Raw genomic sequence first — 22,394 nt, 5'->3', positions numbered from 1 at the left:
ATTTTGGAGTATCTGGGAATTTTTTTGCCCATTCATCCAGAAGAGCATTTGTGAGGTCAGGCACTGATGTTTGATGAGAAGACTTGGCTCGCAATCTCCGTTCTAGTTCATCCCAAAGGTGTTTGATGGGGCTGAGGTCAGGGCTCTGTGCAGGCCAGTCAATTTCTTCCACACCAAACTCACCCAACCATGTCTTAATGGACCTTGCTTTGTGCACTGGGACACAGTCATGCTGGAACAGAAAAGGGCCCTTCCCAAACTGTTCCCACAAAGTTGGAAGCATAGAATTGTCCAAAATTTCTTGGTATGCTGAAGCATTAAGATTTCCCTTCACTGGAACTAAGAGGCCTAGCCCAACCCCTGAAAAACAACCCCATACCCTTATCCCTCCTCCACCAAACTTTACAGTTGGAACAGTGCAGTCAGGCAGGTAACGCTTTCATGGCATCCGCCAAACCCAGACTCATCCATCAGACTGCCAGACAGAGAAGCGTGATTTGTCACTCCACAGAACACTTTTCCACTGCTCCAGAGTCCAGTGGCAAGCATGCTTTACACCACTCCATCCGACACTTGGCATTGTGCTTGGTGATGTAAGGCTTTAGTTTTTGTGCTGATGTTAAAACCAGAGGAAGTTTGGAACTGCAGTTATTGAGTCAACAGAGTGTTGGCGACTTTTACGCACTATGCGCCTCAGCACTCGTTGACCCCGCTATGTGACTTTACATGGTCTGCCACTTCGTGGCTGAGTTGCTGTTGTTCCTAAATGCTTCCACTTTTCAATGATACCACTTACAGTTGACTGGAGTATCTAGCAGGGAAGAAATTTCACAAACTGACTTATTGCAAAGGTGTCATCCTATGACAGTACCATGCTTGAATTCACTGGGCCCTTCAGAACGACCCATTCTTTTACAAATGTTTATAAATACATACTGCATGGCTAGCTGCTTGATTTTTGCACCTGTGGCAATGGGTCTGAATGAAACACCTGAATTCAGTGATTAAGAGGTGTGTCCGAATACTTTTGTAGATTATATATATATATAATCTAATCTCATCTTCAGCCGCCGGGGTCGGGTCGCGGTGGCAGCAAGCTAAGTAGGGCACTCCAGACATCCCTCTCCCCAGCAACGCCCTCCAGCTCCTCCTGGGGGATCCCAAGGCGTTCCCAGGCCAGATTGGACATGTAGTCCCTCCAGCGAGTTCTGGGTCTACCCCAGGGTCTCCTCCCAGTTGGCCGTGCCCGGTAAACCTCCAAAAGGAGGTGCCCAGGAGGCATCCTAATCAGATGCCCGAACCATCTCAACTGGCTCCTTTCGATGCAAAGGAGCAGCGGCTCTACTCCAAGCTCCCTCCGGGTGTCCGAGCTCCTCACCCTATCTCTAAGGTTGAGCCCAGACATCCTACGGAGGAAATTCATTTCAGCCACTTGTATCCGCGATCTCACCATTTCGGTCACTACCCAAAGCTCATGACCATAGGTGAGGATTGGAACGAAGATTGACTGGTAAATTGAGAGCTTTGCCTTCTGGCTCAGCTCCTTCTTCGCCACAATGGTCCGGTACAACGTCCACATTACTGCTGATGCTGCACCAATCCGTCTGTCAATCTGCTGCTCCATCCTACCCTCGCTCGTGAAGAAGACCCCGAGATGCCTGAACTCCTTCACTTGGGGCAGCAACTCAACCCCAACCTGGAGGGAGCAAACCACCATTTTCCGGTAGAGAACCATGGCCTCAGACTTAGAGGTGCTGACTCTCATCCCGGCCATTTCTCACTCAGCTGCAAACCGCCCCAGTGTGCGCCGGAGGTCACGTTCTGATGAAGCCATCAAAACCACATCATCTGCGAAGAGCAGAGATGTAATTCTGAGGTTCCCAAAATGGACACACTCCTTACCTTGGCTGCGCCTTGAGATCCTGTCCATGAATATCACAAACAGAATCGGAGACAAGGGACAACCTTGGCGGAGTCCAACACCCACCGAAAACCTGTTTGACTTTGTGCCAAGAATGCGGACACAGCTCTCACTTTGGTTATACAAGGACCGGAGGGCTTGTAGCAACTGCCCCGGTACACCATACTCCCGCAGTACTCCCCACAGAGTGCCCCGGGGTACACGGTCGTAAGCCTTCTCCAAGTCCACAAAACACATGTAGACTGGCTGGTCAAACTCCTATGCCCCCCTCAGCACTTCCGCAAGGGTAAAGAGTTGGTCCATTGTTCCACGGCCAGGACGGAATCCGCATTGTTCCTCCTGGATCTGAGGTTCGACAATTGGTCGGAGCCTCCTTTCAAGCACCCTAGAGTAGACTTTCCGAAGGAAAGACTGAGCAATGTGATGTCCCGATAATTGGAGCACACCCTTCGTTCCCCTTTTTTGAATATGGGAACCCCCACCCCAGTCTGCCACTCCACAGGTACTGTCCCCGACCTCCACGCGACGCTGAAGAGGTGTGTCAACCAAGACAGCCCAACAATGTCCAGAGCCTTCAGCATCTCAGGGTGAATCTCACCCATACCCGGCGCCTTGCCACTAAGGAGCTTTTTAACTACCTCAGAGACCTCTGCCAGGGATATGGGTGGGGCTTCCCCTGAGTCTTCAGGCTCTACTGAGGACGTGTTAGTTGGGTTCAGGAGCTCCTCAAAGTGTTCTTTACCGCTCAACAGCATCCCCAGTCCGGGTAAACAGTTCCCCTCCCCGGCTGAACACAGGCTGAGTCAAGCCCTGCTTTCCCTTCCTGAGTCGCCGGATGTTTTGCCAGAACTTCCTTGAGGCCAACCGAAAGTCCTCCTCCATAGCCTCTCCGAACTCCTCCCACACCCGAGTTTTTGCTTTTGCGACCGCCGAAGCGGCAGCCCTTCTGGCCTCCCAGTACTGTCTGCTTCTTCAGGAGACCCCTGGGCCAACCAAGTCCGAAAGGCCCCCTTCTTCAGCCTGATGGCTTTCCTCACCACCGGTGTCCACCAGCGGGTTCTTGGGTTGCCGCCTCGACAGGCACCGATGACGTTTTGACCACAACTCCTGCCTGCCACATCTACAATAGAGGCTTTGAACATGGCACACTCAGACTCCATGTCCCCAGCCTCCCTCGGGATACACGAGAACTTCTTCCGGAGGTGGAAGTTGAAGACCTCACGGACAGGGGCCTCTGCCAGACGTTCCCCAGTTCACCCTCACTACACGTTTGGGTTTGCCAGGTCTGTCCGGCAGCCTTCCCCGCCATCTGATCCAGCTCACCACCAGGTGGTGATCAGTTGACAGCTCTGCTCCTCTCCTCATTCGGCCTAAGATGTTCGCTCGGGTTCAGGTCAGGGAGGTTGTTCCTCCCAATCACGCCCCTCCAGGTTTCTCTGTCATTGCCCACGTGAGCGTTGAAGTCCCCCAGCAGAACTATAGAGTCCTGAGGTATAGCCCTATTCAGGACACCACCCAGAGACTCCAAGAAGGCCAGATACTCCAAACTGCTATTCGGTGCATAAGCGCACACAACAGTCCGAGCCTTTCCCCCAGCGACTCGTAGTCGTATAGAGGCAATCCTCTCATTCCCCGGGGAGAACTCCAACATGGCGGCGCTCAACCGGGGACTTGTGAGTATCCCCACACCTGCCTGGCGCCTGTCACCTTGGCCAACTCTGTAAAAGTAATGAGACCAGCCCCTCTCCAGGTGTTTGGTACCAGAGCCCATGCTATGTGTGGAGGTGAGCCCAACTATATCTAGATGGTACCGCTCCACCTCACCCACCAGCTCAGGCTCCTTCCCTGCCAGAGAGGTGACATGCCACGTCCCGAGGACCAATCTGTGATGCTGGAAGTCGGCACACCCCGGTCCCCGCCTTTGCCTGCCGCCCATCCTGCATTTCACACCACCCCAATGCTCATCCCCACGTGTGGTGGGTCCACGGGGTGGTGGCTCCATGTTGTTTTTTTCGGGCTGGGCCTGACTGGGCCCCATGGGCCAAGGTCTGGCCACCAGATGCCCGCAGGCGAGCTCCCCTCCCAGGTCGGGCTCCAGGAGGGGAACCCGGTTTCCCTTTTGCGGGCGAGGTGTTGTAACTCTGCTGGTGTAAATTCATTGGGTTTTTTGGAAATTGCGCTTAGTCTGGCCCCTCCCCAGGGACCAATTTGCCTTGGGAGACCCTACCAGGGGCTATTGCCCCGGACAACACAGCTCCCAGGATCACCGGGATACACAAACTCCTCCACCATGTTAAGGTGACGATTCTCAGAGGATATATATATATATATATATACACACACATACATACACACGCATACATACATACACACATATATATGTATGTGTGTGTGTGTGTGTGTATATATATGTGTATGTGTGTATATGTATGTGTATATATATATGTATATATATGGAATAGGCTCCATTATCCCCGTGACCCTGAGCGCAGGATAAGCAGTTAAGACGATGGATGTGTGTGTGTGTGTGTGTGTGTGTGTGTGTGTGTATACATATATATACACACACACACACACACACACATGTATGTATGTATATATATGTATATATATATATGTATGTATATGTATGTATATGTATATATGTATGTATGTATATATATATATGTATGTATACATACATACATACATACATACATACATACATACATACATACATACATACATACATACATACATATATACATATACATATATACATATATATATGGCGGCCTGTCCAGGGTGTCTTTCTACCTGCCTGCCGCCCAATGACTGCTGAGATAGGCTCTAGCATCCCCGTGACCCTGACAGCAGGACAAGCGGTTTGAATAATGGATATATATACACACACACATACACACACACACACACACACACACACACATGCACACACACACCCCAGTTAGTTTTCCCCAAGGGCCAGGTCATGTCATGTCATGCATGCCAAGCCAAGGGCCAAAATCTCCGGGGGGTTTTTCCATTACACCAGCATAAGTTGTTTTATGTGCAGATATTGTTGCTGCTATTACGATTATTATTGTTTTAGCAGTATTAGTGGTAATAATTTAGGCCTGGGAATCTTAAAGCATGTGTTGATGGTCACACACACACACGCAAAAAAAAGATGAGCTCTTGAAACAAAATAAGTCCAAAACCGACCTTTTAATTATGGAAAAAAATAAATGGATGTTCATTCACCAGTCAGTGAGAGAAGTGAGAGTGACGGGATGAGACAATCCTTCTGATGTTGGGTCTGTCTTCTGTTGTGGCAAGCCTGAGGCACTGGCCAAGATGTGTATTGGAGTCTGTTTCTTTCCTGGTTATTGATTGAGTTCATTGAAGAAAACGATGACAGAAAATTGTGAGTAATCCTCAATCATCAATCAAGTTACATTTTATATAGCGCTTTTCTAGCTGCAACAGCCACTCAAAGCGCTGTACATTTCTGGTCAAATCTGTGAGTAGGAGTATTACAATAGCTCTCATGTTTTTGAATCGAGCTTGGGGAACCACGTTGATCCAAAAGTCACTCACTCCAACGTCCTTATTTTGTGCTTTTGAGCAAATCAGATGTTCCCATCTCTAAGATCTCCATCTGAAGAGTTGCCTCATTTATGGAAGGTACCGTTCTTTTTGCCTCTGCAGTCCACTGGCTGTCAGCCAAAACAGAACGGCTGTCTCAGGAAGAGGAAGATGTCACCTGAGAGTTTAGGGGAGCTTTCAAATCCTTCCTTGGTAGTTCTCTGCCAGGCTCATCATGAAATTCTTCATCGCTGGATCCTCCTGCATTTCGTTCTTCTTGCAATGCTCCCGCAGACGTGGAAAGGGCAACTTTCTCCTGTGAATGTCTTGCTCCAAAAGATTCAGCTTTGACCGGAAAGTGTTAACCGCCTCGTACATGTCCACAGCAGTGTGGTTCTTGCCTTGTAATTGCCGATAAATGTGATTTAGATAAGACGTGATATCACACAAAAAATAACATATGCCATCACCTTGTTGTCACTTAAAAACCTCAGATATTCTTGAACTTTTTTCGCTCTGCAGTCTGGATAAAAATGACACAAGCTCATCGCGCAAGTCGCACACCCTCTCAAACGGGTGTATGGCCTTTGCTCAGCCAGTGAACATCATTATGCTGCAAAAGATCCTTGTGTTCCGCTGACATTTCCTCCACCAATGCTCGGATAAGGCGATGTTGTAGACTAGAACTCTCGCGAATGAATTTTACCAGTCTCATCACAGTATCCATTGCTTCTTTCATTTTCCCACACAGTCTAGTGCACAACACTGATTTGTGAATAATGCAATGAAATGCTAAGAGCGCTGGGTTAAGAGCAGCAAGCCCTGCTTACCAAGCCCTTGTGTTGTTCCACCATTGAAGGAGCACCATCGGTGACAACGGACACAATTTTGCACACATCCAAGCCATTCTTCTCAAAGAACTGTGTTAATTCAGTAAAGATGATTTCCCCAGTTTTGCGCCTAGGCAGAGAAAGCAAACAAAGTAGCTCTTCCCGTAACGTCTTCCCATCCAAATATTTTGCGAACACAGATAGCCTGTTCCGTATCATTTTGGTCACATGACAAGTTGATTAGTAAAACGCTCCACCGCTAAAAGTTCTACTCTTTTTGTTGCCGTGTTAGCTGACAATGGCAACTGCTTTAATAGCTCCATAACCGTTTTTTTTTTGTTTTTCTCATCATGACTTAAAACTTCACTGACCATAGCAACTGCACATGTTTTAATCAACTCAGCATCAGCGAATGGCATCCTAGCTTTAGCAAGGTTCTATAAAACATGCAATGATGCAGCTGTTGCACTCACTCCCTTGTGCTGATGTTGATTTACAGATAGTAGAAATGGAGTGCTTTCATGATGTTATCTTGGGAGAGAGATCCCTCCTCTGTCACTCCTCCTGAGGTTTCTTCCTATTTTTTCTCCATGTTAAAGGTTTTTTTTTTTTAGGGAGTTGTTCCTTATTCGATGAGGGGGTCTAAGGACAGGATGTTGTGTTGCTGTAGAGCCCACTGAGGCTTGGCATTGGCATGGTCTGGTAAAATAAAACAAAGCTGATCAGTCCAGTCAGATTTGAACTGACAAGTTTTCCTGGTTAACTTTTTGCTTTTTCATGCAGGCCATGTTCTTAGTGTAGGACAGTTATTGATGATCTGTGACATAGTTGGTGAGTTTCTCTGTCTAGTCAAGGACCGTAGAGAGCATGGAGTATGTTTTATGTCTACATGTGCTCTGTGGCATAGGTCAAGTGTGGGGTGAGGTCAAAATAAAGTATGTCACATGTTGCGCACTTTATATCACGTTATGACAGGTGTGTTAGTGCCAGTGGGTCAGTGCAGGTCAGATATTTGGCTCTTGTGGACCGAACCTGACCCACGGGCCACTTATTGGGGTTCAGGGGTTTACAGTAAACATCAACAATCAAATGTCCCCCTTCACCAATTGCAATTTCAGTCTAAGAAGGCCAGCCTGTCATTTTTGACATCTTCCCTAGTGAACTTGATGTGGTTGTCCACAGAGTTAATGTGGTCGGTGAAATGTGGTACGTCCTGAGATTTAATTTTAGCTCCGGTGTCGTCCACAAATGGCTACGTGGTGTCCCTGGATAGAACATCAGAGCCCTCTTTTCCACTTCCTCCATATACAAGTTGGCCACTATAGATGAAACTGGAGAACCCATTGCACACCCATGCTTCTGCTTATAGTACTGTGCCCTGTATGTGACATACATGGACTGAAGACAGCTTCAGGAGCAGACAGACTTGGTCAGTGTTAGGATGGTCCTATTGCTAAGGGTGGGGTCGTTTTTTAATTTCATACGGACTACCTCCATTGTTTCATCAACAGGAATGCACGTGAAGACAGACTTAACATCATAAGAGACCATTGTTTCATCCCCCTCCTTAATGATGTCCCTCACCTTATCCACAAAATCCATAGTGTTCTGAATGTGATGTTCGTTACTGCCTACCAACGGGTTAAGAACAGATGCTAGAAACTTGTTTGTATGAGTTAATCATACAAACAACAGGCCGCAATAATATATCCTGTTTCATCATCTTGGATAAACCATACAGACTGGGTGTAGCTTTCCCTGGGTATAATCTGTGGTACAAAATTCTGTCAATAGCATTTTCCTGTTCTAACAGCTTCAGACAATCTATCACCTTTTCCTTGTAACCACTGCCTGGATCTCGTTTCAGGGGCTCATAAGTATTCATGTCGCTAAGTAATGTCATAGCTTTATCATGATAGTGTGTCTGGTTTAATACAACAGTGCATCTGCCTTTGTCTGCTGGAAGGATGATGAGATTATTGTCCTTACTGAGAGTCATGAGTGCTTTCCTCTCATCTGCTAATGTTGGCTGGCAGTGCCTTCCCTTCACATTGCTTGTTTTCTTGCAGTCTTTCAAGCTGGAGCTTATGGGATTTAATTTGATGGAGTTAGAAGTATACCAGGGACCTGAGTGTATGAATATGACTATTTTAATTTTGATGGGGGCCAGCTGATTAAGTCAGGAAGAGATATATGGTCAGATACTTGCATGTGTCGTTATATTATTAATCTACTACTGCTACTACTACTTTTAGCTGCTCCCATTAGGGGTCGCCACAGTGGATCATCTGTTTCCATCTCTTCCTGTCCTCTGCAAATGCCTCTGTCACACCAGCCACTTGCTCGTCCATTTCTGCTGCTTTTGTGCCATTTTTCCACTCCACCTTTGCCCCCCTGAGTAATTCTTCCTCAAGTATCACTATGCCACGCTGGCTCATCCATCTCTGGGTGCCTGTCCGTCTGAGGGAATGTGCACTCATTCTACTACTACTACTTTCGGCTGCTCTCATTAGGGGTCGCCACAGCGGCTCATCCGTTTCCATTTTCTGTCCTCTGCATCTTCCTCTGTCCCACCAGCCACCTGCATGTCCTCTCTCACCTCATTCATAAACCTCCTCTTTGGCTGTCCTCTTTTCTTCTTGCCTGGCAGCTCCATCTTCAGCATCCTTCTCCCAGTATACCCAGCATCTCTTCTCTGCATGTCCAAACCATCTCAATCTTGCCTTTCGTGCTTTGTCTCCAACTGAAAATCTTCGCATCTTCAACTCTGCCACCTTCAGCTCCGCCTCATGTCTTTTCCACCAAACCGGAGTCAAATTCCATGTACAAACCCCAATTCCAATGAAGTTGGGACGTTGTGTAAAACATAAATAAAAACAGAATACAATGATTTGCAAATCCTTTTCAACCTATATTCAATTGAATACACTACAAATATAAGATATTTAATGTTCAAACTGATAAACTTTGTTTTTTTGCAAATATTCACTCATTTTGAATTTGATGCCTGCATTTGATGTGTTACATCACCTTTCCTTTTACCAACACTCAATAAGTGTTTGGGAGCTGAGGACACTAATTGTTGAAGCTTTGTAGGTGGAATTCTTTCCCATTCTTGCTTGATGTATGACTTCAGTTGCTCAACAGTCCGGGTTCTCCGTTGTTGTATTTTGCGCTTCATAATGCGCCACACATTTCAGTGGGAGACAGGTCTGGACTGCAGGCAGGCCAGTCTAGTACCTGCACTCTTTTACTACGAAGCCACGCTGGTGTAACACGTGCAGAATGTGGCTTGGCATTGTCTTGCTGAAATAAGCAGGGGCGTCCCTGAAAAAGACGTCGCTTGGATGGCAGCATATGTTGCTCCAAAACCTGTATGTTCCTTTCAGCATTAATGGTGCGTTCACAGATGTGCAAGTTACCCATGCCATGGGCACTAACAACCCCCCCATACCATCACAGATGCTGGCTTTTGAACTTTGCGCTGATAACAATCTGGATGGTCCTTTTCCTCGTTAGCCTGGAGGACACGACGTCCATGATTTCCAAAAAACAATTTGAAATGTGGACTCGTCAGACCACAGCACACTTTTCCACTTTGCGTCAGTCCATCTCGGATGAGCTCGGGCCCAGAGAAGCTGGCGGCGTTTCTGGGTGTTGTTGATATATGGCTTTCGCTTTGCATGATAGAGTTTTAACTTGCACTTGTAGATGTAGCAACAAACTGTGTTAACTGACAATGGTTTTCCGAAGTGTTCCTGAGCCCGCGTGGTATATCCTTTACAGAATGATGTCGGTTTTTAATGCAGTGCTGCCTGAGGGATCGAAGGTCATGAGCATTCAATGTTGGTTTTCGGCCTTGCCGCTTACGTGCAGAGATTTCTCCGGATTCTCTGAATCTTTTGATGATATTATCATCAAAATCATGTAGATGATGAAATCCCTAAATTCCTTGCAACTGTACGTTGAGAAATGTTGTTCTTAAACTGTTGCACTATTTGCTCACGCAGTTGTTCACAAAGTGGTGAACGTCGCCCCATTCTTGCTTGTGAATGACTGAGCTTTTCGGGGATGCTCTTTTATATCCAATCATGACACTCACCTGTTTCCAATTAACGTGTTCACCTGTGGAATGTTCCAAACGGGTGTTTTTTGAGCATTCCTCAACTTTCCCAGTCTTTTTTTGCCCCTGTCCCAGCTTTTTTGGAATGTGTTGCAGACATCAAATTCAAAATGAGTGAATATTTGCAAAAAACAATAAAGTTTATCAGTTTGAACATTGAATATCTTGTCTTTGTAGTGTATTCAATTGAATATGGGTCGAAAAGGATTTGCAAATCATTGTATTCTGTTTTTATTCACATTTTACACAACATCCCAACTTCATTGGAATTGGGGTTTGTATGTGCCAACCTACATGGCCAATAAACATTATTCTGATTCTTTAGCTTCGGTCTGTTATAGTAATTACCACAGATTAAACAGTTAATTTTTTTTTTAACTCAAAATAGCTGAATTGTGATCCAGTCATCATGGCCCAGACATATTTAATTGACACAGACCGAAAGTTTCTGTATCACTTAGGACAGCTACCTTTGAAAGTCTTATTAGGATATTCAATACAATTAATTGTAAAAATTAATCAATTAATAAATAAATAAATTAATTAGTTGATTAATTGCAGCACGATGGCACAGTGGGTAATGTGGTTGCCTCACAGCAAGAAGGTCCTGGGTTCGTTCTTATTTTTATTAGGATTCTTCAGGGACAGGATTCTTCAGTCAGACTAGCTTGGTCTAGTCAGAAAGGCACGAACTGATGAAGCCTTTTGGATGAGAGGCGAAACGTCTTCACGGATATATAACCAAGTCCAGTTGCACTTGATTCAATTCCTTTGGATAACTATGACCTGGATGAATGAGAACATTCAGACTATTAGGATTCTTATTACATTAATATTAGGATATTCAATACAATTAATTAAAAAATTAATTATTAAATTAGAAAAAAAAAATTAATTGCAGCATGGTGGCGCAGTGGTTAGCATGGTCACCTCACAGCAAGAACATCCTGGGTTCGAGCCCCGGGTTGTCCTCTGTTTGGAGTTTGCATTTTCTCCCCGTGTCTGTGTGGATTCCCTCCAGTTGTTCCGGTTTCCTCCCAATTTCCTCCCAAAGTCCAAAGACGTGTAGGTCAGGTGAATCTGCCACCTCCTGCTCCACCTCCTGTCTTTTCGTCAGTGCCAACATCCATGTAACATAGCTGGTCTCATTACTATCTTTAAACCTTCCCTTTCACTCTTGCTGGTACCCTTCTGTTGCAAATCACTCCTGACACTCTTTCCACCAACTCCACCCTGCTTGCACTCTCTTCTTCACCTCTCTTCCGCACGTTACTTTGAACAGTTGACCCCAGTTATTTAAACTCATCCACCTTTGTCACCTCTACTCCTTGCATCCTCACCATTCCGCTGTCGTCCCCCTCATTCACGCATATATTCCGTCTTGCTCTTACTGACTTTCATTTCTCTTCTTTCTAGTGCATACCTCCACCTTTCCAGGCTTTCCTCGACCTGCTTCCTACTCGCTACAGATCACAATGTCATCTGTGAACGTCATAGTCCATGGAGACTTCTGCCTGATCTCGTTCGTCAACCTGTCCATCACCATTGCAAACAAGAAAGGGCTTTGAGCCGATTCTTGATGTAATCCCACCTCCACCTTGAACCCATCCGTCATTCCCACTGTACACCTCACCGCAGTCACACTGCCCTCATACATATCGTGCACCACTCCTACGTACTTCTCTGCCACTCCCGACTTCCTCATACAATACCACACCTACTCTCTCTGCATCCTGTCATATGCTTTCTCTAAATCCAAAAACACAATGTAACTCCTTCTGACCTTCTCTATACTTCTCCATCAACATTCTCAAAGCAAACATCACATCTGCAGTGCTCTATTGTGGCATGAAATCATACTGCTGCTTGCTAATCATCATCTCTCCTCTTAACCTAGCTTCCACTACTCTTTCCCATATCTTAATGCTGTGGATGATCAACTTTATACCTCTAGTTACTACAGCTCTGCACATCAGCCTCATTCTTGAAAATCGGTACCAGTATGATTCTTCCCCACACCTCAGGCATGCTTTCCCTTTCCAAGATTGTGTTACACAATCTACTTAAAAACTCCACTGCCATCTCCTAAACACCTCTATGCCTCCACAGGTATGTAATCTAGACCAACTGCCTTTCCACTCTTCATCCTCTTCATAGCCGCCCTCACTTCATCCTTGCTAATCCATCCTGATTCAATATCCCCACATCATCCAACCTTCTTTTTTTCCCATCTCATTTTCTTCATCAGCTCCTCAAAGTACTCCTTCCACCTTCTCAACACACTGTTCTCGCTTGTCAACACATTTTCATCTCTATCCTTCATCACCCTAAGCTGCTGCACATCCTCCCCAGCTCGGTCCCTCTGTCTAGCCAATTGGTACAAGTTCTTTTCTCCTTCCTTAGTTAAACCTCTCATACATCTCACCATATGCCTTTTCCTTTGTCTTCGCCACCTCTCTCTTCACTTTACGCCGCATCTCCTTGTACTCCTGTTTACTTTCTTCATCTCTCTTGACTATCCCACTTCTTCTTTACCAACCTCTTCTTCTCTATACTTTCTTGTACTCCCTCATTCCAGAACCAAGTCTCCCCGTATTCCTTTCTCTCTCCAGATTACACACAAAGTACCTTCCTAGCTCTCCCTCACTGTTTCGGCAGTGGTTGCCCAGTCATCTGGCAACTCTTCACTACCACCCAGTGCCCGTCTTAACTCCTCCCTGAACTCCACACAACAGTCTTCCTTCTTCAACTTCCACCATTTGTTCCTTGGCTCTGCTTTCAGTCTCTTCCTGATCTCCAAAGTCATCCTACAGACCACCATCTGATGCTGCCTAGCCACGTTCTCCTGTCACCACCTTGCAGTCTCCAATTCTTTTCAGATCATGCCTCCTGCATAAGATCTAGTCAACCTGTGTGCACTTTCCTCCAGTCTTATACCTCACCCTATGTTCTTCCCTCTTCTTGAAATATGTATTCACCACAGCCATTATCATCATTTTCGCAAAATCCACCACCGTCTGTCCCTCCACATTCCTCTCCTCGACACCATACCTTCCCATCACCTCTATTCCCTTCACCAACATGCCCATTGAAGTCTGTTCCAGTCAGCACTCTCTCTTCCTTGGGTATCCTCTCTACCACTTCATCCAACTCACTCTAGAATTCTTCTTTCTCTTCCATCTCACCCAACTTACAGGACATATGCGCTGATAATGTTCATCATCACACCTTCGATTTCCAGCTTAATACTCATCAGTCTGTCTGACACACTCTTCACCTCCAACACACTCTTGACATACTCTTCCTTCAGAATTACCCCTACCCCATTTCTCCTCCTATCGGCACCATGGTAGAACAGTTTGAATCCACCTGCGATGCTCCTGGCCTTACTCTCCTTCCATCTGGTCTCTTGCACACAGTATATCAACCTTCCTTCTCTCCATTATATCAGCCAGCTCTCTCCCTTTAGCAGTCATGGTGCCAATATTCAAAGTTCCGACTTTCATCTCCACACTCCTACCCTTCGTCCTCTCCCGCTGCCTCTGGACATGTCTTCCCACTTCTTCGCCCAACATTAGCATAGTTTTCACCGACACCCTGCTGGCCAACAGTACCGGTGGCAGTCGTTGGTAGCCCGGGCCTCTACCGAGCCGGTATGGAAATCTGATTTATGATCCGCATATTTGATTTCACAAAGATTTTACGCCGGATGCCCTTTCTGGCGCAACCTGGGCTTGGGACCGGCACTAAGAATGCACTGGCTTGTGCATCCTTAGTGGCTGGGTTGTTATTTATACAGTTAAATAGCATCAATTTATTTATTTTATATGAAATAATTACCTGGCTACATTTACTGCTGCCATGATCACTGGAAAGTCTGGGCATGACATCCCTTATAAATATGCTTCAGTTACCACCAAGTCTCTGGAGACACTAATAATTTTCACTCTAACTGCGTGTGGCTATTAGTGTTGCTGTTTGTGAATTGGACCTTTTTTGTAATGAGGCATTTCTGTAGTGTCCACGAGTAGCAATATAATATGTTCGTTAGAGTACGAACTGCTGTGCTGATTCATGGCCAATAGGGAAACACCCACTTCCATGTTTATCGGCAACGTCATTGGTCATCCAACCAATCGTGTAATTTCAGTGATGTTTTTGGTCTCCGCTAGCTGGAACCATCATTGGTCACCTGATCCAGTGGCCAAGTTGTGTTAAATTGATCACTCAATCAGTCAGGGACATTCGCGTTTGTAGGGTTGGCCCTGCTGGCCAGTCAAGGCAAAAAGATACACGTTTTATGACAGAAATGGCTAGTTGAATTTTCTTGGGTGAGCTTGAACAAGGAAATGAAAGGAATGCACTGTGCAGAGTGTGGTGTTCCGGTGCTGGCAACACACAAGCCAGCGAATTCATAGTGCTGGTACCAAGCCTGGATAAATGCGTCAGGAAGGGCATCCGGCGTAAAATCTTTGCCAAATCAAATATGCGGATCATAAATCAGATTTGCATACCAGATCGGTCGAGGCCCAGGTTACCAATGACCACCACCAGTACTGTTGGCCAGCAGGGTGCCGGTGGAAACTATGCTACTGTAAAGATCGTTACAGCCACAATCAACTTCAAACATGGGACATTAAAGTTGCACAAGTCTTTATTTCATACAAAGTCTCCCTCTCCTAATTTCCCCATAAATATAACACGTCTGGTAAAGGAATATTAAAACATTTCTAGGACAATACTCATTATTTTTTATGGTATGCCACAAAACAAAAGAGGTGGCACCAAGTTGGGCATTGGTGTTACCATCTGAGAGACTTGGTGGCACCAGTGCCACCAGTGTGAAATTTTAGTTTGGAGCACTATTAAATCTCCTGAACCTAAATGTGATCTTCAGGAAGTGCCTTTATGGATTACTTTATGAGAGACCACACTTTGGCCTTGATTTATAAAAGCTATGAAAAAACACTTGCATCTGCATGAATAAGTTACTACACTCATCTTAGTCTACCTACTGCTGATGTAATATTGAAGCTAGTTGCAGTGTACATCTCAATTTTACTGAACACATCAACAGTAATTAAGGGAGGTTGGGCTAAGATTTTCATTGGGAGTGACGAAGAAGGACAGAATTAGGAACGATTATATTAGAGGGACCACTCAAGTTGGACGGTTTGGAGACAAAGCAAGAGAGGCAAGATTGAGATGGCTTGGACATGTGTGGAGGAAAGATGCTGGGTATACTGGGAGAAGGATGCTGAATATGGAGCTGCCACGGAAGAGGAGAAGAGGAACGCCAAAGAAGAAGTTTGTGGATGTGGTGAGGGAGGACATGCAGGTGGCTGGTGTATCAGAGGAAGATGCAGAAGACAGGAAGAAATGGAAACGGATGATCCGCTGTGGTGACCCCTAACGGGAGCAGCTGAAAGTGGTAGTAGTAGGGCTTGAAGGAGAATTTTCAAACTGGTATATGATTTGAGCTATTGGCGTTTGTGTCTTAATTAACATCAACAAAATGTGATATATGGCAAAGAAAATAATGAAGTCAGCTTGGTATATTGGTGTATTTAACATATTGAACTGACATTGAAGTTTTTGTAATTACCTAACCTAGTTATTTTGGCAGAGCTCATCTTGGAACTTTTGTCAGACATGGCAACAATATCAAAGGAAAGTGGTGCTGGGAATTTTGCAGTTAATCAATGCTGTGTATTCAGCTGAGACTTCATTTTGTTTGCCTAATTAAAACTCTAGAAGAGGTTTAAATCTATTCACTGGACATTGTCAGTTTGAGGTAATTTCCAGTGATTGAATGGATTTGGACTTAAACCTCTTTTGGATATTCATTTATTTTTTTATTTATTTACCTGGATGATTGAAATTAATCAACATATACCTGATTTAAAAAAAACCCCAAAAACAAACAGAAAACCCCCCATTTTTTTGAAGGTGTCTATGCATGCTCAATAATCCAGGTTAGAAAATCAAAGTTGAATTAGTTCATCTGGACATGATGTTTACTGACAGAAACGTACCATCACTCATCTAAGTGATCTCTTCAGTCTAAACTGACTGCAGGTATCCCCACCCTTATAAACAATACAGTTCTGTGGGAAGAGGGAACGACCATCCCTGTACACTATATTGCTGTTTGCTGGGGGACCTGATCCTTGGCGTGGACCAATTTCTGGCACAGTGTTTTTTGGAGTTTTAAAGCAGCTGAGACTTGGTGTTTGGAAAATACACGTCTCGACATTTGTGACTCTCCCGCCACATATGGAATCACCACTAGTTTTACGCTGGGGAAACTAAACAAACGCTGGCCAAGAGAATAACATAACACAGAAGAACCAACATGTCAGGCCAGGACTCTGCAGTCCACACCCATCTTCAGGCCAGTGGCCATTCTTTCAAGGATGAGGATGTGCATATCCTTGATAGGGAGGAATGCTGGTTTGAATGGGGAATCAAAGAGGCCATCTATGAAGAGGTAACGACCATCCCTGAACATGTCTGTGAATGTTATCATTCATCCAGGTCATGGTTATCCAAAGGAGTTGAATCAAGTGATTCACTTGATTCAACTCCTTTGGATGACCATCCCTGAACTGGGAGGTGGGGGGCTAAGAGTACATCTGTCACCATCTTACAATACTGTGATTGCAAACATTCCCAAATCCTCTGAATGGTACACATGGCTATTGAAACTGTAGTTAATGGTCATGAATATGCATATGAAACTGGTCATTGGTTTCGGTAGTTATGCAACTATTGTTTATAAGGGTGGGGATACCTGCAGTCAGTTTAGACTGAAGAGGTCACTTAGATGAGTGATGAAATGTTTCTGTCAATAAGTGATGTTAGATGAATTGATTCAACTTTTTTTTTTTTTTTTACTTTTTTTGCAGGGTTCATACGGCCATGAAAAACGGGGAAAGTCAGTAAATTTGACAATGCGTATGAACTCTTAATTTGCACACTCACACTATGTCATTGCAGGTCACCATGTGGAATCTGTAAATCAGGAGAAGGAAAAACTGCAGCACATCTTGAAGAACCAGAAATTTACTCCATCTGATGTAGAAAGGATCAACAGAGAGAAGAAGGAGCTTCAGCAGACCATCTCCAGCCTCACCAAGACCATGGAAGAGGCCCAACAGCACGTGTGGAATGAAGAGATCACTCTTGCCAAAGTCAAAGAGAATGTATGTATGTCTTCCTTGTAGTACGTGAGGGAGGAGAATCTGAGTCTGTTGATCAATGGACGAATGACATGCTCAGCTCATGATGGGACACATCGCACAGGTTCTATCATTTATGATAAAGCTAAAATGGAATCTTTTTTTGTCAGAGTTGCAATTAATATTCTTATTACAAGTTTTAGGAAGTAATCTATCTAGAAAGTGCATTTTGAAGTTCAGTGAGGATTTTGGCTTAGTTTCACAACAGGTGGTATGACATGCATTTTGTTTTCCAGTGTGTAGTATTCTCAGCTGAAATTGAACCTACTGTAATTGGTCAGCATTGATCATATTCCACACTAGTCTGCCCTAAAAATTAATTTGAAGAATGATTTGACTGTGAGACGGCCCCCCCCACCCCCCACCTGTTATTCCAGGCAGAGCTGAAATTAGCGGAATACCATAAACTAGCCCGCAAACTAAAGCTGATCCCAGTTTCTGCAGAGAATGCCGGCGGTCATGATTTTGAGATCAAGAGCTCCTCTGACTATGGACCCGGGACTATTGTCCAGCATAAGACACAAATACAGGTATGCAAGGCTTTAAACCTTTCTATTCAGATCCAAACCATTGACTTGCACTAAGAAAGTGGGTAAAGGTCTTGCAGAGAACTAATATACTTAGTAGGATCTTCCAGTGGACCCAATGGTTTCTGCTCACTGGACTTGGAACAATTTGGTTGTCACATCCAGTTTTGTAGTTCAGTTGTGCGGGTAGATGCATGATTAGCTATAGCTTTGAAGAGAGACTATTCTAAATTAATTATGGCTCTAAATTAACAGCAACAGAAGAAAATTCACAGCAACAGAAGAAAAATGGAATAAGTTTAGCTCACTGTTTCTTTTTAATTAGCAGTTTGGCTTTACACTTTTTGCTTTAGTTATGTATTTTTGTGCTGTAATGTTTAGATTTATTCCATCATAGGCCTGTTAAATTCTGTCGTTTATTTTGTGATAATTGGTAGTGTTTCTTACTAATGTGTGATCTATTTTCAGATGCCTCTGAGAACACTGATTGGCAATGTGGAGGAAGAAAGCAGTCGACTAACCAACATGAAGCTTAGTCTAGAGGAGTCTGTCGAGCAGGTACAGTAATGCCATGCCTTGCAATTGCGTTTCGATGCATTTCCTCAATCGATATTGCTCTAATACATGTACAGATTGATTCAGTGATGAAATTTTACTCATTTCTGACCGAAAGCCAGTCCACAATATATTCGTAACTTATGTTTTGAGAGTTGTCTTGGCCTCCTTTTTGTGCAATCTTAAAATATGAGCGGAATTTGCCAAGATCTGTGATACTCTTAGTTTTTTTCTATCATGAGTCCAAGAGGTACATGCAGGTAAAGTTTCTGTGTGGTGTGTGTGTTTTTTTCTTGAGATGCATTAACACAGTCAAGTGTCTTTCCTAGGTGAATTCCAATATCTTGGACAAGTCGAATGATCTGAGGCAAATGCGAGAGCAGATTCGCAGGCTTGATGAGCGACTAGAGCATGACATGCAGGTACAGATGACATCAGAGTCAGAAACACTTTATTTTTCATTTCATGCACTTGCACACATGAATGAAACAAAACATAATTTCCCCCAGCCCACAGCAGTGCAATACAGACAAAAACACATATCCAAAAACTACAAGAACACATCTATCCAAACTAACACACATATCTAAACTAAAAAAAAAAAATTCCCACAGCGGTACTGGATGAGGCCGCTGCAAACGTGACTTTGCGCTGCCATCTCCCCACACCGGAAGTGGAAGACATACAATTGTGCAATTGGCATATTAGGTTCTAGTACACGTACAGTATATAGCATTGTGTAGCCTACTAGCAACTATCTACATAAAATACACATTGTAGAGGCATATTGATGCATGCAGAGTTAACATCTAGAGTTTTGCTGTTCTATTGCGCGGTACTGTACCGTAGATAAAAAGCCTATTTTTAGGTGTTGCACGCCATTAGTATCTTTTCTGTTGGCTCGCTGAGCAGCTGTTTGTTTTGCCTGTACATAACAGAAAATGAAAGTTTTCATGACTGCATTTTCTAAGTGGGCAAATATGTATTTACTTTTAAAGCACAACTCTTGCCCACCCGTGCATATCAAACTATAACATAAGATACATAATGGAATGACCGGATACCATTTAGTTCAGGTCCTCTTAACTTGGAACACTGTTGTCGCCCATTCAGCAGGGAGAAAACAAAAAATTATAAAGGGGTGGGAAAAAATATATTTGTCATTAATGCTCTCACCATTTACTCATGCATTTAATTTACTCAATGTATTTTATTTGTAGGAGCATGCACTTGAGGAGCAGAAGTGGTCAGCAGAGGTGGACTCAGTTGAAAACCATCAGATGCTTCTAGAAAAGAAAGTACACCATGGCTATGATGAAGCTTTGCAACAACTTAAGGCAGCACAGCAGCAGTAAGGGGTTTATTTATTTATTTTATCATCCTCAGCATGACTGCCTTACAGGGTCAGATCATATTTTTCTAGCAGGCAGATTTTATGTGATGAACTTTGGGGATTGTGGATCCAAAATGGCCACCCCAAAATATTGCAGTAACCCAACTCAAAGGCTCTGAGACACCCATTTATGTCACAACTCTGACCCTGCCAATTTCTCATGACAAAATAAAGGCTAAGCATGAGCATGAAAACTAAAACACCTCATTCTCCACTGCCTTTGGTTATGTCAGAAAAGAGACATGGGTTTCCGTTCTCTCACAGGTACCACCTAGTGCTGCAAGAAACCAATGAGGAGAGACGAACAGTTGTGAACAACCTCGCTTCTGTGTTCACCACTGCTGCCAACCACCTGTTTGTTGTGGAGGTAAAGCTTTATCTAACTTGCAAACTGTAATGACTGAAAACCTGGCCTCTGTCCTAGATACCACCGCAAACCGGATGTTAACTCAAAGGAAATGTAAATGTGGTAAAACAAACTCTGACGTAGATCTGACAGGCACAGACAGGGCTATCGAAGATTGCTAAGTTCACTTCTGTTGTATGGTGTAATCACAATGGTGATTTTTTTTTCAATTAAATTTAGATTAGGATTATAGGGTTGGAATAGGGTGCTGTGATTTGCATGGCATAGTCAATAGCGGGACTGCTTCTGCTGCCTCCTCTGAAAACATTTTCAGAATTAATTTGTGCTTTTGGCAGCTTCGCTTCAGCCAGTCACCACCCTCCTACTTCCACAGTGCAAACCTGCTCTTCAAAAACACAACATAGTGACGCTTAAAACGATGATTGGGCTTCAAAACAGTCCTTCAGAAACTGACGGTTCATATCACGCTCACTTTGTCCACTATATTAAGTTACTGACTAAGCTGATCCCAGTTACTGATCCCTTTTTTAAAGTAAATGAATCAGGTCACTCAATGGGTAAATGTGAGCAAAAATCCTGACTGGGGTGTTGGTGTTGGGAATTGAGTGCACTGTATTTGGCTGACCTTTGGCTCTTATGGTTCTGCTACACCAACAGAGATCCCTGGAGGAACTTCACAGCAAAGTGCAGCGTATCTGCACAAAGGCGATAGAAGAGGAAGAGGCTGAAATACAAAATCTCCGCCAAATGGCAAAGCCCTTCATTTCAAAGGCACAGAGCTTCACTGGGGAGGCAAGCAAATAAATAATCTGAACAGACATTGAGAAGTGCCACCAGGTGTGTAACCATTCCTGAATCCCTCTTGCTGTTCGGTTTTGTCACCAATTTGACCATGAAATTTTGATAAATAAACCTTGTTCTGTTACTAAAATAAACATAACACATATTGCCTTGAATGAATGATTTATTTCTGTCATACATTTTACATTTGTGTGTATATACGACAGGCAGAAAAAAAACATCATCATACAAATTTACATCAGTCCATTTCACACAACAAAACTCAATCAATGACTGAAAAAGGAATAGCCTGAAGCCCAAGGCCTATTGTTGCCTATCCCATACAGTTCTTGAGTTAAACTAGAATATCAGAATTACAAAAGGAAGAAAAAAAGAATTCATACTAAGTTGTAATCCTTAATTATTTTGTATTTTAAAGATTTTCTGAAACTCAACAGTGACTACACAATTTCAGCTCATCATTAAGACCGTTCCATAGCTTGACTCCCAAAACTGAAATACATCTGTATTTTACATTGGTTCTCACTTTACATGTTTCAAAAATACACAGCCCTCTTAAATTATAGTTTCCCTCTCTTAATTTAAAAATTGTGGGAAACAAACAGGAAGGCTTTTACTTCTTTACTGCCTTAGTATATGTTGCAGATTGTGCTATTTATGTTACACAATGTTGAGCTTGTTTTTTGTTTGAATAAAACTTTGAGAATTGTTTGTAATGTTGAGCTTGTTTTTGGTTTGAATAAAACTTTGAGAATTGTTTGTAATTATACAGTAGGTGGTCCTGTCTTGTCTGTGATGGGCTGGCGACCTGTCCAGGGTGTCTCCCTGCCTGCCGCCCAATGACTGCTGGGATGGGCCTCAGCGACCCCGGTTGAGATAAGCGGCTTGGATAATGAATGGACAGATGGATGTTCTGTCTCGGCATAGACATCAATTGGATGTTGTTTTTTTCCATCCATCCATCCATTATCCGAACTGCTTATCCTGCTCTCAGGGTCGCAGTGATGCTGGAGCCTATCCCAGCAGTCATTGGGCAGCAGGCGGGAAGACACCCTGGACAGGCTGCCAGGCC

General features: G+C 44.0%; 1 protein-coding gene across 1 annotated transcript in view; it reads left to right on the top strand.

Moving 5' to 3' along the window:
* Positions 1–21,947, top strand: part of ndc80 (NDC80 kinetochore complex component) — a 31,480-nt gene extending 9,533 nt beyond the window's left edge. Inside the window, exons 11-17 of the mRNA XM_056290135.1 lie at positions 17,438–17,643; positions 18,057–18,209; positions 18,675–18,764; positions 19,091–19,183; positions 19,982–20,112; positions 20,419–20,521; positions 21,179–21,947. Coding sequence (XP_056146110.1) covers positions 17,438–17,643; positions 18,057–18,209; positions 18,675–18,764; positions 19,091–19,183; positions 19,982–20,112; positions 20,419–20,521; positions 21,179–21,325 — 923 coding nt within the window. The 3' untranslated portion in view covers positions 21,326–21,947. The remainder of the gene's footprint in view (positions 1–17,437; positions 17,644–18,056; positions 18,210–18,674; positions 18,765–19,090; positions 19,184–19,981; positions 20,113–20,418; positions 20,522–21,178) is intronic.
* The last annotated feature ends 447 nt before the right edge of the window (positions 21,948–22,394 follow it).

This window comes from Lampris incognitus, chromosome 1 (assembly GCF_029633865.1).
Source record: "Lampris incognitus isolate fLamInc1 chromosome 1, fLamInc1.hap2, whole genome shotgun sequence".
In the NCBI taxonomy this organism is placed as follows: Eukaryota; Metazoa; Chordata; class Actinopteri; order Lampriformes; family Lampridae; genus Lampris; species Lampris incognitus.
Note: the sequence above shows the minus strand (reverse complement) of the source record. Positions and strands in the feature narration are given on the sequence as shown.